Source organism: Dendrobates tinctorius, unplaced genomic scaffold, assembly GCF_039654945.1.
Source record: "Dendrobates tinctorius isolate UK_male_01 unplaced genomic scaffold, ASM3965494v1 ptg000344l, whole genome shotgun sequence".
Taxonomy (NCBI): Eukaryota; Metazoa; Chordata; class Amphibia; order Anura; family Dendrobatidae; genus Dendrobates; species Dendrobates tinctorius.
Genome location: NW_027362010.1, coordinates 35,548 through 50,847, shown reverse-complemented (window position 1 = coordinate 50,847; position 15,300 = coordinate 35,548). Strand labels below are relative to the sequence as shown.

Below are 15,300 nucleotides of genomic sequence, written 5' to 3'. Positions count from 1 at the left end.
GACATCAGCCCCCTTTTGAGTCAGATCTGTGAGAGGTTTAACTACCTGCGAGAACCCCCTTATAAACTTGAGATAATAATTAGCGAATCCTAGGAAACGCTGCAGAGCCTTCAAATCACAAGGTTGAACCCAATCAACAATGGCCTGCACCTTATTAGGATCCATGCGAAACCCCTCAGCAGACACAATGAACTGCCCAAAAATGACCAATGTGAGCCTGTTTATCAGATGAGTAGATCAGAATGTCATCCAAATACACAACCATAAAACGCCCAAAAAAGTCAGAGAAAACATGATTGATGAAATTTTAGAAGACTGCTGGTGCATTGGTCAGACCAAAAGGCATGACCAAGTTCTCAAACAACCCTTCAGTAGTGAGAAAAGCAGTTTTCCACTCATCCCCCTCCCAGACCCGGATAAGGTTATATGGCCCGCGCAGATCCAATTTCGAAAACCACTTAGTCCCAGACAACTGGTTGTACAAATCAGGAATAAGTGGAAGGGGATACGTATTCCTCACAGTTATCTTATTTAACTCTGAAAAATCGAGGCATGGGAGCAAACCACCGTCTTTTTTCTTTACGAAAAAGAACCCCGCTGCTACTGGAGAGACAGAAGGACGAATGTGTCCTTTACGAAGACTCTCAGAAATGTATTCTTTCATAGCAGCCCACTCGGGACCCGAGAGGTTATACAAGCAGGCCTTAGGTAATTTAGCGCCTGGAACCAGGTCAATGGCACAATCAAATGGGCGGTGTGGTGGTAAAACTTCAGCCTCTTTTTTGGAGAAAACGTCCGCATAGTCCTTCAGGTACTCCAGAATACCTTCCAGACCAACGGACGACACTGACACAGGAGCAAGACATCTTTCAGAACAATTAGATCCCCATTTAACAATATCCCGGGAACCCCAGAATAATTGGGTTATGCCATTGCCACCAGGGAAACCCTAACACCAGGCCAGCAGGGAGGTTATCCAAAACAAAGCATGACATACGCACCTGGTGAAGGGCCCCCACCCTGAGAGTGAGTTCTTCAGAAACAAAATGGAGACAGTCCTTTGTGAGAGGTGTAGAATCAATGGCCATTATTTTTATAGGAGTCTCCAACCTAACTGTCCCTAATCCACAGCTGGCCACCAGCTTAGAGTCAATCAGGTTCAAGGATGACCCACAGTCCACAAAAGCTGAAGTAGGGAAAAAGCAGTTCTAAACACCAAGTTCCACCTTTAACAGTATCTTAGAAAATGAAAAAAGGGGTACCTGAGAGTCTGAGTGACCTCCAAGATGATCACCCAGACTCAGCCACTTGTTAGTCGGTGGGCAGGAGGGACAGTCCTTTCTCCAATGTCCAGGATCACCACAGTAAAAACACAGCTTTCCTAAGTGCCGCCGTCTTTCTTTGTCTTTGAGGTCGATGGTTCCCATCTCTATGGACTCCAATGTAGGACTGGCCCCCCTTCCACTGGAGAATAACGGGGTCTCCATCTGCATCAACCCTCTCGCCCATAGCCTGCGATTCATTCGGATGGCCTGCATCATAGCGTCCTCCAGAGAATCAGGCGGAGGGTGAAGTGCCAAGGCATCTTTCACATGTTCAGACAGGCCTCTACGGAACAAGCGCCCAAAACACCTCAGCAGCCCAGCATCTGAACTCGGCTGAGTGCTTCCCCTGACACACACCATGTCCTCAGCCATACGCACCCGATCAGGCTCATCATAAATATGCCCCAGAGCCTCAAAAAACGCATTCACAGTCATTCGCTCAGGGGCAGTGGTAGGAAGGGAAAAAGCCCGAGCCTGGGGGGCTCCCCTTACCAGAGACATAATGACCCCCACCGTCTGACTCTCATCCCCAGAAGAGTGCGGTCTTAATGAGAAGAAAAGCTTACAGCCCTCCTTGAAAACTTTACATTCCTTTTTATCTCCAGAAAAGGTATTCAGTAATTTAACCGGGGACTCAGGGGAAACTAATGTAACATCTCGAGCCCCTGTCCTGTGAGCGCCAGATGATGAAGCCCCCTGCACAGTGTCAGCTGCTGAGACAGAGCCAGAACTCACTGTTCCTCATTGAGTTTCTGAGACATCTGAGTCAGGAGCTTTACCTGCTCCATCACACCCAGGTCAGTTATAATGTCAGGGACACCGCACCGCACTTGCTCACTGAGCCAGTGCGCATGTCCTGAGTCAGACAAACTGTGCTCAGAGATACCTGTGGAGCGGGTGGCAGCGGTGAAGAGGCGTGCTTCAGACAAACAGGACCTGAAGCACCTGACTGCTGGGGGTGGAGCCGGCCACAGGTCCCCCAGAGGAAGCAGGAGCAGAGAGAGATTGCTTCAGGCCAGATAGGACCTGAGTCACCTGCCTGCTGGGGGCGGAGCCGGCCACAGGTCTCCCAGAGAAAGCAGGAGCAGAGAGAGATTGCTTCAGAAAAACAGGACCTGAAGCACCTGACTGCTGGGGCGGAGCCAGCCACAGGTCTCCCAGAGGAAGCAGGAGCAGAGAGATTGCTTCAGACAAACAGGACCTGAAGCACCTGACTGCCTGGGCGGAGCCAGCCACAGGTCTCCCAGAGGAAGCAGGAGCAGAGAGATTGCTTCAGACAAACAGGACCTGAAGCACCTGACTGCTGGGGACATGGCCTAAACTCCAGAGAGCTAGGAGCTGAAGGAAAACTCCTAGAAGGGTAATTACGGGATAAAGTTACCAAGGGGCATAGACAGGGATATAAACCAGATCAGGCCTGGGTCAAAGCACGAGATAGCACGACAGCACCAAAGGATTAGACAGAACAGATAGGCAGGACGCAGCGAGAGATCAGTAAACCAGAACACGGCAAATACACAGTACCAAGACAGTAGACAAACTCACAACGAAGAGAAGGACCGGGTCAGAACCAAACAAGCAACAAGATAACAGGCACAAGGCACGCAAGGGCCACCCTCTGCCAGAGAGAGGCAGAAACAATTAACCCCTGTCTGACCAGGATGGGACAAAAACAAAACCCGGTCCTGGATGATGACAGGTTGGACAGACATCCGTCTGGGATGGTTTAGTGGATCCGACTTTGAGCCGGGGGTTAGTCCCTTCCATCTCTACCATTCTAGGAGTCTGTGACTCTACTGCTCTCTGTTATCAGCTGTCTGCTCTATGTCATGCCGTCTGGGTTCTTTCCATAATTATGAAGTACATTAGAGTGAACGGGAAGAACAGAAGACGAGGGGTTAACCTATCTATTCCAGGTGATAGATCTGATTCCCTGTGACCTGAGCCCCCCTCGGCAGGGTCCGCCAGTCCCAGGTAGCACAGTCGCCGGTGACACAGACCGCCAGTCCCAGGTAGCACGGTCGCCGGTGACACAGACCGCCAGTCCCAGGTAGCACGGTCGCCGGTGACACAGACCGCCAGTCCCAGGTAGCACCAGGGTCTTATTATCAACACCTTTATCACCTGTAATAAATGGAGCTATAATAATTCCATCCCTCAGCCGGTAACTACCACTCCCAGCAGGCGACCAGCACACGGCAGGGGCAGGTCACCTTCATCTGCCGGATTTCTCTATTTTCCCAATTTATCAAAATGAAAATGTGGAGCAAGTTTAGAAACCGCTGATGATAGCAGTGCTGCCGTTTACGGTATACAGCTCCCATGCAGAACTATGAAGTCACCGCAACCTCAAAAAAGCAACATGTTAGGAGTAGAGCAGCGACACCTACATGATGGGGAGGATGATGATAATGGGGATGAGGATGATGATGGGGATCATGAGAATGATTGCGCATAATGAGGATGATGTGGATGAGGAGGATGAAAACGATGGGGGATGATGAGAATGATGGGGATGCTGAGAATGATGGGGATCATGAGAATGATGGGGATGATGAGAATGATGGGGATGATGGGAATGATGGGGATGATGAGAATGATGGGGATGATGGGAATGATGGGGATGATGGGAATGATGGGGATGATGAGGATGATGGGGGATGATGAAAATGATGGGGATGATGATGAGGAGGAGGATGATGTGGATGAGGATGAAGGGGATGATGAGAATGATGGGGATGATGAAAATAATGGGAGATGATGAGAATGATGGGGATGATGACAATGATGGGGATGATGAGAATGATGGGGGATGATGACAATGATGGGGATGATGAGAATGATGGGGATGATAGAATGATGGGGCATGATGGAAATGATGGGGGATGATGGAAATGATGGTGATGATGAGAATGATGGGGATGAAGAGGATGATAGAATGATGGGGGATGATGAGGATGGTGGGGGATGATGGAAATGATGGGGATGATGAGAATGATAGAATGATGGGGATGAAGGGGGAGGATGAGAATGATGGGGGAGGATGGGGCATGATGAGAATGATGGGGATGATTAAAATGATGGGGGATGAGAATGATGGGGATGATGATGGGGATGATGAGGATAATGGGGGATGATGAGAATGATGTGGATGATGGCATGATGGGGGATGATGAGAATGATGGGGGATGATGAGAATGATGAGGATAATGAGAATGATGGGGGATGATGAGGGATGATGAGAATGATGGGGATGATGAGGATGGGATTATGAGGATGATGGGGGATGATGAGAATGATGTGGATGATGGCATGATGAGAATGATGGGGGATGGTGAGAATGGTGATGATGATGGGGGATGATGAGAATGATGGGGGATGATGAGGATGACGGGGATGATGAGTATGACGAGGATGATGAGTATGACGGGGGATGATGAGAATGATGGGGATGATGAGGATGGGGAAGATGGGGGGATGATGAGAATGATGGGGGATGATGAGAATGATGGGGGATGATGAGAATGATGGGGGATGATGAGAATGATGGGGGATGATGGGGGATGATGAGGATGACGGGGGATGATGAGAATGATGGGGGATGATGAGGATGACGGGGGATGATGAGAATGACGGGGGATGATGAGAATGACGGGGGATGATGAGAATGATGGGGGAGGATGGGGCATGATGAGAATGATGGGGATGATTAAAATGATGGGGGATGAGAATGATGGGGATGATGATGGGGAGGATGGGGCATGATGAGAATGATGGGGATGATTAAAATGATGGGGGATGAGAATGATGGGGATGATGATGGGGATGATGAGGATAATGGGGGATGATGAGAATGATGTGGATGATGGCATGATGGGGGATGATGAGAATGATGGGGGATGATGAGAATGATGAGGAGAATGAGAATGATGGGGGATGATGAGGGATGATGAGAATGATGGGGATGATGAGGATGGGATTATGAGGATGATGGGGGATGATGAGAATGATGTGGATGATGGCATGATGAGAATGATGGGGGATGGTGAGAATGGTGATGATGATGGGGGATGATGAGAATGATGGGGGATGATGAGGATGACGGGGATGATGAGTATGACGGGGATGATGAGTATGACGGGGGATGATGAGAATGATGGGGATGATGAGGATGGGGAAGATGGGGGGATGATGAGAATGATGGGGGATGATGAGAATGATGGGGGATGATGAGAATGATGGGGGATGATGAGAATGATGGGGGATGATGGGGGATGATGAGGATGACGGGGGATGATGAGAATGATGGGGGATGATGAGGATGACGGGGGATGATGAGAATGACGGGGGATGATGAGAATGATGGCGATGAGAATGATGGCGATGAGAATGATGGCGATGAGAATGATGGGGGATGATGAGAATGATGAGGGATGATGAAAATGATGGGGGATGATGAGAATGATGGAGGATGATGAGAAAGAGGGGGGATGATGAGAATGATGGGGGATGATGAGAATGATGGGGCATGATGAGAATAATGGGGCATGATGAGAATAATGGGGCATGATGAGAATGATGGGGCATGATGAGGATAATGGGGAATGATGAGAATGATGGGGCATGATGAGGATAATGGGGAATGATGGGGCATGATGAAGGTGATGGGGCATGATGAGGATGATGGAGCATGATGAAGATGATGAGGATGATGGGTCATGATGAGGATGGTAGGTCATGATGGAGCATGATGAGAATGATGGGGGATGATGAGGATGATGAGAATGATGGGGATGAGGATGATGGAGGATAATGAGGATGACGGGGGATGATGAGAATGATGGGGATGATGATGATGATGGGGGATGATGAGAATGATGGGGGATGATGAGAATGATGAGGATGGGGGATGATGAGGAAGACGGGGGATGATGAGAATGATGGGGGATGATGAGGATGAGAATGATGGGGAGGATGAGAATGATGGGGAGGATGAGGGTGATGGGGATGATGAGGGTGATGATGAGAATGATGGGGGATGATGAGAATTATGGGGGATGATGAGAATTATGGGGGATGATGAGAATGATGGGGGATGATGAGAATGATGGGGCATGATGAGAATAATGGGGCATGATGAGAATAATGGGGCATGATGGGGAATGATGAGAATGATGGGGCATGATGAGGATGATGGAGCATGATGAAGATGATGAGGATGATGGAGCATGATGAGGATGGTGGGTGATGATGGAGCATGATGAGGATGATGAGGTAGGATGAGAATGATGGGGGATGATGAGAAATGATGACAATGATGGGGATGATGAGAATGATGGGGATGATGGGTGATGATGGAACATGATGAGGATGAAGGGGCATGATGGGGGATGATGAGAATGATGGGGATAATGATGAGGATGAGGATGATGGGGCATGATGACAATGATGGGGCATGATGATGATGATGATGGGCATGATGATGAGTAGGTGGATGAGGATTATGAGAATGATGAAGATGATCTCTCCTGCTTCTCTTTCCCATCTGGATAAAACTTTTGTAAAGTGAGATATTGCAGAGTCTGAGTGAGAAACTGAGAAATGATAAAATGTCACAATAAATCAGTCTCCCGGGGTCTGTTCTCCGAGGTCTGTCCTCCGCGGTCTGCGCCCGGTATCAGAAGACTAAGGGTGGCGGTGCGTGTGTGCAGGTGGAGCGGACTCTGGGGTGACACTCACCTTCATCCTCCCTGGCCGCGGCCGCTTGTTCTGGTGACTCGGCTCCCGGGTCGGGGTTATAAATGCTGTGCAGGAGGGGTCGAGGACTGATCAGGTCAGCGCTAGTGATGGACGCAGGGACGGCGCCACCTCCGGGGATCAGACCACGCTGCAACAGGAGAAAGCTTCATATTCTGAAGAGATCAAACTGTCAGCGAGCGCAGGATCAATATCCACCGCTGGAAGCCAAAGGTGACGGCGGTAATGGAGGTGGTCAGCGGCTGTCCATCAAGATGTCACGGTGATGAGCAGAAACGAGGAGTTTGCACTGAACAGTACACACCCGCGAGTGAATGAGAAGCCGGACACCTGTCACGAGAACAGACCGCCGATAATGGCGACACACAGACCGCCAGTCCCAGGTACCACGGTCACCGATGACAGACTGCCAGTCCCAGGTAGCACGGTCACCGGTGATACAGACCGGCAGTCCCAGGTACCACGGCCGCCGATGACACACAGACCACCAGTCCCAGGTACCACGGCCGCTGATGACACACAGACCACCAGTCCCAGGTACCACGGCCGCTGATGACACACAGACCGCGAGTCCCAGGTACCACGGTCGCCGGTGACACAGACAGCCAGTCCCAGGTACCACGGTCGCCGAAGATACAGACCACCAGTCCCAGGTACCACGGTCGCCGATGACACACAGAACGCGAGTCCCAGGTACCATGGTCGCCGGTGACACAGACCGCGTCCCAGGTACCACGGTCGCCGGTGACACACAGAACGCGAGTCCCAGGTACCACGGTCGCCGATGACACAGACCACCAGTCCCAGGTACCACGGTCGCTGATGGCACACAGAACGCGAGTCCCAGGTACCATGGTCGCCGGTGACACAGACCGCCAGTCCCAGGTACCACGGTCGCCGATGACACACAGAACGCGAGTCCCAGGTACCACGGTCGCCGATGACACAGACCGCCAGTCCCAGGTACCACGGTCGCCGATGACACACAGAACGCGAGTCCCAGGTACCATGGTCGCCGGTGACACAGACCGCCAGTCCCAGGTACCACAGTCGCCGATGACACAGACCGCCAGTCTCAGGTACCACGGTCGCCGATGACACAAACGCGAGTCCCAGGTACCACGGTCGCCGGGGACACAGCCAGTCCCAGGTACCACGGTCGCTGATGACACAGACCGCCAGTCCCAGGTACCACGGTCGCCGATGACACACAGAACGCGAGTCCCAGGTACCACGGTAGCCGGTGGCACAGACAGCCAGTCCCAGGTACCACGGTCGCCGATGACACAGACCGCCAGTCCCAGGTACCACGGTTGCCCATGACACACAGAACGTGAGTCCCAGGTGTGATGTACAATGTCTGTGAGGTATGGGGTTTTGTCTACAAAATATGATGTTTTCTGTTGTAACTTTCCAGAAAGATCCGGCACATATGACAATCCAGGCTGCTAGCTCTGCAGCTTCACCCCTCCTCCCTTCACACACACACAGAGCAGTGCCACCCCCCTCCTCTACAGCCTGTGTTCGCACTAGTAATAGGAGACCCCCTGCTGTTACAACCATTTGTTTCCTCTCCACAGCTGAGAGAAAAAAGTGCGGGATGGTTCTTTGTTTGAAACAAAGAGGTTTGAATAAAACTATAAGAGCCTGCCCTGCGAAAACCGTACCAAGCAGAGATATAAAAATCATATTTCTGCGATCCGAGCAGACCCAGCTTCGCTGTGGTGCCTGTTGCAAAACTCTCGGATGTCCAGAACCTGAGATATGATTTGCGCCCAAATGGACGGTCATATCGCATAGATGTTTGATGTTTTCTTGATGGGCTCATTACGCTGGGAAACATGATACCACTGATGAGTCCATACCAGCTTCTCCCATAAAGTTATAGCTAATCTAAGTTTTGTAGCCAAAACATAACTTGGATAAGAGAGGTGGGATCAACCCAGAATGCACCTCTCTGTGATGTCACATAGGAAAGTCTATAAGGCATTTCCTGGGCAAACCAGCTCAGAACAGCTGCAGAATCCGTGCTGACAAGAACTCCAGATGAGTGGAGACGTGTGGCTCCTCCCCCCTTAAAGCCGCATGGTCTGCCTAAGGAACAATATGGAACTGTGAGTGTAATATCTTTGTTTTCTCCACTTTTATTTTATACCTGTACTGTACATATTTTATGTCTCAATTTTATAGCAACTTTTATCTGTAATCACTGTCCTCTTTCGGAAAATAAATGAAATTATTTAGATCTGTCTCCATGCTCTAAGAATCGAACTATACGCCTTTGATAGATAATCGCTACTAATTCAAAGGGTTTGCCACGGACCCTCTTAATTTAACACTGTGAATTAAGTAACCGTGACTGGTGGCAGCGCGTTGTGTACGGCTATTACGGCTTGCTGGCAGTACAGAAGGGTCTTATATTGCTGAATAAGGGTCTGCAGCCACAGCATTGATAATTCCCTTACTGCAGAAGCCTAATTGCCGGTTCACAACAGGCAGCCCGTCCGGCGACCAATTATCCTAGGTGCAGTTCCCTGACTGACCTGAGGGTAAGGGGGGCGCCGGAGAGCTGTGAGTTCCAAAGTGGAACTGGGAAAGTGGGATATACATAAATCCCCGCAGTACTTGGAAGATTGATAGCAGTGGTGGGGCATCCAAATTAAACTCCCCCTGCGGCAAATTGTAGAGCGAGATTAGCTTGCTGGATATTTTTGGTCACATGGTGCCAGTGTTGGGATAACTAAGATAAGCCCCACTGCGCCTGTGATAGCCGTGTGCCGGCATTGTGTCACGCCCCTCCGTCCGCTGATACACCCGTGTCAGTGGTGGGACTGTGACATAGTGGTGACACAGGGTCCGCTGTCCGTCGCGTTTTGGTGGCAGCGGGACTCCCGTTAGTGTCGCCCGTAAGTAGACGAACGGCGGTGGGCTGTTCGTCACATATTGGTGGCAGAGCGGTGGGATAATCCTAGAGCATTAGTGATTTGGTTTGAGCAATCATTCCTCTCACTAAAAACCTGCACGGTTCCTGCGGGAATCCTGCATCATAGGTTTTGGAGAACAGACTCAGTGGTTACTAGTTCTGAGACATTTGTGTGTACATACAAGTATTCCCTCCCATTTCTTCGTTTTTCTTTTTCTATCTTTTATTTGGCAACCATGGCGGCAAAAGGAGAACCTTGGTACAACCGGCAGACAAAGGAAGTTCTTGCTGGGTTATGCACGTACCAAGGCCTTGACGCCACGAACAAAAACAGAGCTCAAATGATCGCGGCTCTAGTGCAGCTGGACAACGACCAGAATCCAGCGAGCGCAGAAGTTGGCCCAAGTGGCAATGGGGCTGCAGCAGAGGCTCCACTCCTGAGCGCTGGCCCCACATTCAACCAGGACGGGGTGGACCCCTATCTGCAAATGGCCTTGGACGCACTCCCCGCCGAAGACAGTGATGGGCGGGTGAGGCTGATCCAGCAATATCGGCAGGAGGCCCAAGCCGAGCGTCAAGCCCAGGCTGAGAGAGCTGAGCGCCGAGCGGAGGCTGAGAGAGCAGAGCAGCGAGCCGAGAGGGAGGCGCAGAGGGCCCATGAACTGGAGGTACTCCAGCGGGGTGGGAATGCCCCCACAGCCCGAAGCAGTGAGCCCAGCAGCGTCCAGACTCCTAAACCCCGGCCAGAGCATTTTCCCGTGATGGAAAAGGATGGGGACTTGGACACATTTCTGCGAGCCTTTGAGAAAGCCTGCAGACAGTACCAGCTGCCTAGAGACCAATGGGCAAGGTACTTGACCCCAGGGCTAAAAGGCAAAGCCCTGGAGGCATTTGCTTCTCTTCCGCCAGAAGCCGATGACGACTATGACGCCATAAAGCAGGCGCTGATCGCCAAATACCGGCTGACACCTGAGGTATACCGAAAGAAGTTCCGACACCTCCAACGTGGCCCACACGATAGCTACAGTGATGTGGTGCAAGGACTCAGGACCCACTTTGACCAGTGGATCCATGGACTGTCCGTTGAAACCTTTGAGCAGCTACGGGACCTGATGATCAAAGACCAGTTCCTGCATCTCTGCCCAGCTGAGGTCCGACAGTTCATCCTGGACCGCGAACCAACGAACGCGGACAAAGCGGCGCAGATCGCCGACAACCACGAGGCCAACCGGAAGCCCGAGACGCGGAGGCCAGTCGCCACCAGCTGGAAAGGGGGTAAGCCAGCAACCAACCCCAATGCCCCAGCTAGCCGTCCCTCCGGAGGCCCTGTCCCTGTTGCCAACAACAGGCCGGCTACTGACAGTCGCCTGTGTCACCACTGCAAGCGGCCTGGTCACTTCTCTTACACCTGTCCGGATAGGCCGAAGAACCCCCCAGCCAAGGCCCCCGGGCCCAACGCCTCTGTTCTTTTGGTGGGAGGTGTGGTTGGGAGGGCTGACGACAACGTTCAACCTGTTCAGGTGGGGGCCCGTCTTGCTACAGGCCTCAAGGACACCGGGGCTGAACGAACCCTCATCCGTCCTGGACTGGCGGCCCCTGAAGAGTTTGTTGAGGGGAAAACCCTGACTGTCACCGGGATTGGAGGCACCCGTTGTCCCTTGCCAGTGGCACGAGTTTTTCTTGATTGGGGTGCCGGGAGCGGGTTGAGGGAGGTGGGAGTGTCTGAAAACCTGCCCACTGATGTTTTATTGGGGACTGACTTGGGGAGGATGGTTGCATACTATGTCCCTGACACCCTTCCCCAAACTGATAATAAGGGTAACGTTAACCCTGATGATGTTGATGATGGGAAACTGAATGTGTTACCTGCTAATGCCTTGATGAGTAATGATGCAACTAACAACCATTCTTTCCCAAGGTATGATGCTGATGCTGATGTGAATGTACCAAAGCAAACTGATAACCATTCTTTTCCTAGGAATGATGATGTTGATGTATCTGTGCCGACTGAACCCGTTAACCCTTTCTTTGAAACGGTAGATGTGTCCACAGGTACCGAGGTGCTCAGCCCCGTCACTCTGCGGAGTGAGACGGCTGAGGAACCCCTGGCAGGAGCAAGCAACGGTGCTCAAGAGAATGGGGAGGTGCATGGGGACCATGAGGAAGGTAATGCCATGCAGCTGACCAGTGCCACCGAGGAAGGTAACTGGCCCATAAGTAGCACTGCTCCTGAAGTGTTGGGGGTGGATGGGGAGGTAGAGCCCAGGGCAGCACCAGCTGGTGGGTCTGCAGAAATCCCCAGGGAGACAGCATACATAGCAGCTGTCACACGCAGTCAGAGTGCCCAGATCGCAGGTAACGCACTGTCTTCTGGACCCTCTGCTGCTACAGGAGAGACTGAACCAGAGGTGAACCCAGAGCCGGTTCCAGAGGGTCCCAGTAAAGAGGGGACCCTGACGTCACTTCTGGCAGCCTCCAGCATGGAGTTCCAGGCTGCTCTGCACTCAGATGCCAGCCTGGAGAAATTGAGAGGTCTCGCCGAGACGCCCACCTCCAAGTCTGATAAGGAGAGGGTGTTCTGGGAACGAGGAAGGTTGTACCGGGAGACAGTACCCGGAGATCCTAAAAAGGAGTGGTTGAGGGAAAGACAGCTGGTCGTCCCCTATCAGTTCAGAACTGAGTTGTTGCGGATTGCCCATGAGATTCCACTCGCTGGACACTTGGGGATCAGCAAAACAAAGGCACGGCTGTCTCAACACTTCTATTGGCCCAAGATGGGGACAGATGTAACACACTACTGCCGCTCCTGTGCCACCTGTCAAAAAGTGGGTAAGGCGGGGCCTGCTCTTAAGGCTCCCCTTATTCCTTTGCCGGTGATAGAGGAGCCTTTCCAGAGAATCGCGGTGGACATTGTAGGACCGCTGTCCGTCCCCAGCAGCTCCGGAAAGCGATACATTCTCACCGTGGTAGACTACGCTACCCGGTACCCAGAGGCAGTAGCTCTGTCTTCAACCAGGGCAGATAAGGTGGCTGACGCACTGGTGACCATCTTTTCAAGAGTAGGATTTCCCAGGGAGATGCTTACCGATCAAGGGCCCCAATTCATGTCTCGCCTAATGGAGGCTCTCTGTGAGAAAATGCAGGTGACGCAGCTGGTATCGAGTCCGTATCACCCACAGACTAATGGTTTGTGTGAACGTTTCAACGGTACCCTCAAACAGATGCTCCGCATACTGGTTGAGACCCAAGGGCGCGACTGGGAGCGGTACCTCCCACACCTGCTGTTCGCTTACAGAGAAGTTCCGCAGGCCTCGACCGGGTTCTCCCCCTTCGAGCTCCTGTATGGCAGGCGAGTCCGGGGACCCCTTGGGTTGATAAGAGAATCCTGGGAAGATGAGCCAAACCCCACAGAAGTGTCCATCGTGGATTATGTCATGCGCTTCCGTGACAAGATGCAGACCTTGACGCAGTTGGTGCATGACAACATGACGCAGGCTCAGGCTGACCAGAAGCGCTGGTACGACCAGAACGCCCGGGAGCGGACCTACCAGGTGGGTCAAAAGGTGTGGGCGCTGGTCCCCGTACCAACGGATAAGCTTCAGGCAGCCTGGGAAGGCCCATACGTCGTCCACCAACAGCTCAACCCGGTCACCTACGTGGTCACGCTTGACCATGCTCGGGGTAGGCGCAAGGCCTTTCACGTCAACATGCTGAAGGCGCACTACGAACGTGAAGCTTGCGTCCTACCGGTCTGCAATCTGCCAGAGGATGGGGAGGAAGATTCCCTCCTGGACATGCTGGCCCAGGCCAAGGCCAATGGGTCCATTGAGGACATGGAGATAAGTGGTTCGCTCACCGTGTCCCAGCGGTTGCAGTTGATGGCCACCCTGGAACTCTTCCGGCCCGTGTTCACCAACCGTCCTGGGAGGACGGAGTTAGCGGTTCATGAGGTGGACACCGGGAATCATGCCCCATTACGGCGAACACCTTATCGGATCTCTGAAACGGTGCAACAAGTCATGCGCCAAGAGATCGATGAGATGTTAAGGCTGGGGGTGATTCGACGGTCAAAAGGTGCGTGGGCTTCACCTGTAGTCCTCGTGCCTAAAAAGGATCGAACCACCCGGTTCTGCGTGGACTACAGGGGGCTCAACGCCATCACAACCTCTGATGCCCACCCGATGCCGCGCATCGAGGATCTGCTCGAGCGGTTGACAAACGCCAACTACATATCCATCATGGATTTGAGTCGGGGATACTGGCAGATTCCCCTGAGCCCTGAGGCGCAGGAGAAATCCGCCTTTATCACCCCCTTTGGACTGTACGAGTCCACGGTCATGCCCTTCGGCATGAAGAATGCCCCTGCCACTTTCCAGCGGATGGTCCACCACCTGCTTCGGGGACTGGAGGAGTACGCCGTGGCGTACTTAGACGATATTGCCGTCTTCAGTTCCACCTGGGAGGAACACCTTCAGCACCTCCAGGAGGTGCTCAAGCGTCTTCACCAGGCAGGCCTGACCATCAAGCCGGGGAAGTGCCAGATAGGCATGCGCAAGGTCCACTACCTGGGGCACCGGGTAGGCGGGGGTTCCATGAGTCCGGAGCCAGGAAAAGTGGACGCAATCGTGTCCTGGCCCACCCCCAGGACCAAGAAACAGGTGAAGTCCTTCTTGGGCACTGCAGGGTACTATAGGCGGTTCGTACAGGACTATAGCGCCCTTGCCAAACCCTTGACTGACCTCACCAAGCAGAGGCTACCCCAAACAGTCAACTGGACAGATGACTGTGAGGCGGCTTTCCAAGCTTTGAAAGCAGCCCTGTGCAACTCTCCAGTGTTGAGAGCAGTCGACAGCAGTCGCCCGTTTCTGGTACAGACCGACGCCAGCGAGTTTGGCCTCGGTGCTGTGCTTAGCCAGGTCGACTCGGGGGACCAAGAGCACCCCGTGTTGTACCTGAGCCGGAAACTTTTGCCGAGGGAAGTGGCATACTCGACCATCGAGAAGGAGTGTCTGGCCATGGTGTGGGCACTGCAGCGTTTGCAGCCCTACCTGTATGGGCGCGCCTTCACGGTGGTAACCGACCACAACCCACTGAGCTGGTTGCACACCGTGTCGGGAACCAATGGAAGATTGCTCCGCTGGAGCCTTGCCCTTCAACAGTACGATTTTACTGTAAAACACAGGAAGGGCAGTGAAAACGGCAATGCCGATGGGTTGTCCCGCCGGGGCGAACCCGCTGAGGTGCGCATGGCCGATTACCGAGAGGTAATGCCTCCTTAGCGCCCTCTTAAGGGGG

The 15,300-nt window shown here is 52.6% G+C and overlaps 1 protein-coding gene across 3 annotated transcripts in view; it reads right to left on the bottom strand.

The window, feature by feature from the left end:
- The window catches only part of SPX (spexin hormone), a 59,781-nt gene that overhangs the window by 22,539 nt on the left and 21,942 nt on the right, over positions 1–15,300 (bottom strand). Inside the window, exon 1 of one of the 3 annotated variants that reach the window (XM_073562287.1) lies at positions 7,065–7,169. The exons of the other annotated variants lie outside the window; for them this stretch is intronic. Within the exon in view, the coding sequence (XP_073418388.1) occupies positions 7,065–7,070 (6 nt within the window). The 5' untranslated portion in view covers positions 7,071–7,169. Of the gene's footprint in view, positions 1–7,064; positions 7,170–15,300 lie in introns of those variants that run through there. 3 annotated transcript variants of the gene reach the window in all.